Raw genomic sequence first — 1,816 nt, 5'->3', positions numbered from 1 at the left:
GATGCCGATATTTACATTTAAAGCCATTATCGGCCGATTCCGATACCAGTCCGATAATATCGTGCATTCCTAATAAATTACATTTCAGAATATATTCAAATAGAAAACAATTATTTTAAATTACAGAATTTTCGATCAAATAAATGCAGCCTTGGTGAGCAAAACCTTCCCAATCCCTAACTTTTGAACAGTAGCGTATGAATAAAGAAATAAATGGATAAACAGGATACTGAAGCTTCGGTCGGTGAAGTCCAGGTGCCACAGATTGATTCGGAGGTCATCGGCAGACAGATACGTCTCGTTGTCGCTGTTGACAGAGATAGAGTTGATGTGGTAGGTGTGAGCATTGGAGTAAACCCGCCGCGGACTCGCCTCCACCATCAGGTCCATCGGCTGGAACACTGGAACCTGTGCGGAGCAAAGCCTGTTACTCCTATAGACTTATTAATGCATTAAAAATCAATAATGTGTGTGTGAGTGTGTTCACACCCGTAGTGTTGTGAGGGATGATGGATGCCTGTAGCGGCCATCCTCTTCTTTGAGGTTATAACCCTCTGGTCGCTTGTCTCGTTCACTGATTTTCCAGAGCTTGATGGTTTTATCTGCAATGGAGCATTGAATAATCTACATATTTGATAACAGAGCAGCCCACACATATAAATGTGTTAATGTGTCTGTATTTGCACCGGTGCTGTTATTATTAACTGAACTACTGAAAATAAATTGATAATATTGTATGGAAAAATGTAAAATTTGAAATGTTGCCTTGGGAATTAAATTGATATCACTTAAATGTGACCATGGACCACAAAACCAGTCTTAAATAAAAGGGGTATATTTGTAGCAATAGTCAAAAAAAAAACATTGGGTCAAATTTATTGATTTTTCTTTTATGCCAAAAATCATTAGGATATTAAGTAAAGATAGTGTTCCATGAAGATATTTTGCAAATTTCCTACCGTAAATATATTAAAACTTCATTTTTGATTAGTAATATGCATGGCTAAGAACTTCATTTGGACAACTTTAAAGATGATTTTCTCAGTAGTTTGTATTTCTCAGTCAGATTACAGATTTTCAAATAGTTGTATCTTGGCCAAATATTGTCCTATCCTAACAAACCATACATCAATGGACAGCTTATGTATTGTATAATTTACTATTATTATTATTTATGTATAAATCTCAATTTCAAAAAATTGACCCTTATGACTGGTTTTGTGGTCTAGGGTCACAAGCATGTTTAAGCAGAAGTATTAAAATTACACAAATAAAAAAAACAAAAAACAAAAAAGAATGCATAAAATTATTAAAATGTGAAAATTCAAATGAAAGCCAATTAAAAAAATTATTAATAGAAGTAATATTAAAATAACATCTGCACATTTCATCTGTTAGCTCACCGTTTGTGGACAACAGGAAGTGTGCAGCATTTTTCTGAGGAAGCCAGCGGATCTTGTTGATCTTTTCCTCGATTTCCAGACTCTTCAGATAGTCGAACTCCGGCTCGTGACTCTGGAACGTGCTGTAGACGTTATATTCAGCGCGGCACTGCGGCAAGTTCTTACTCTGATAGGACAGAGAGATGTCGCATGACCTTTTAAACATCCTACATGACATTAATGACGAAAAAACAAAACAACTAAAAAAAAAAAAACTTTAAAAACTGTTTACATTAACTGAAACAAAGCTGAAATTAAATATAAATGTTAGATGACAAACGTAAATGAAAATTAGAAATGTAGCCCTGGCAGCTAAACAAGTTAGAAATAAGTTGAAACTTTAAGTACTAAAATAACTAAAACTGAAATAAAAA

General features: G+C 34.4%; 1 protein-coding gene across 1 annotated transcript in view; it reads right to left on the bottom strand.

Annotated features, from left to right (window-relative positions):
- The window catches only part of LOC107577514 (serine/threonine-protein phosphatase 2A 55 kDa regulatory subunit B alpha isoform-like), a 10,085-nt gene extending 8,477 nt beyond the window's left edge, over positions 1-1,608 (bottom strand). Inside the window, exons 1-3 of the mRNA XM_016263583.1 lie at positions 1,404-1,608; positions 490-602; positions 224-408 (exon numbers count right to left, since the gene is read on the bottom strand). Coding sequence (XP_016119069.1) covers positions 224-408; positions 490-602; positions 1,404-1,608 — 503 coding nt within the window. The remainder of the gene's footprint in view (positions 1-223; positions 409-489; positions 603-1,403) is intronic.
- Between the last annotated feature and the right edge of the window lie 208 nt (positions 1,609-1,816).

Source organism: Sinocyclocheilus grahami, unplaced genomic scaffold, assembly GCF_001515645.1.
Source record: "Sinocyclocheilus grahami isolate Dianchi unplaced genomic scaffold, SAMN03320097.WGS_v1.1 scaffold6276.1, whole genome shotgun sequence".
Classification (NCBI taxonomy): Eukaryota; Metazoa; Chordata; class Actinopteri; order Cypriniformes; family Cyprinidae; genus Sinocyclocheilus; species Sinocyclocheilus grahami.
The sequence above is the reverse complement of the archived record's forward strand: the minus strand, read 5'-3'. Positions and strand labels throughout refer to the sequence as shown.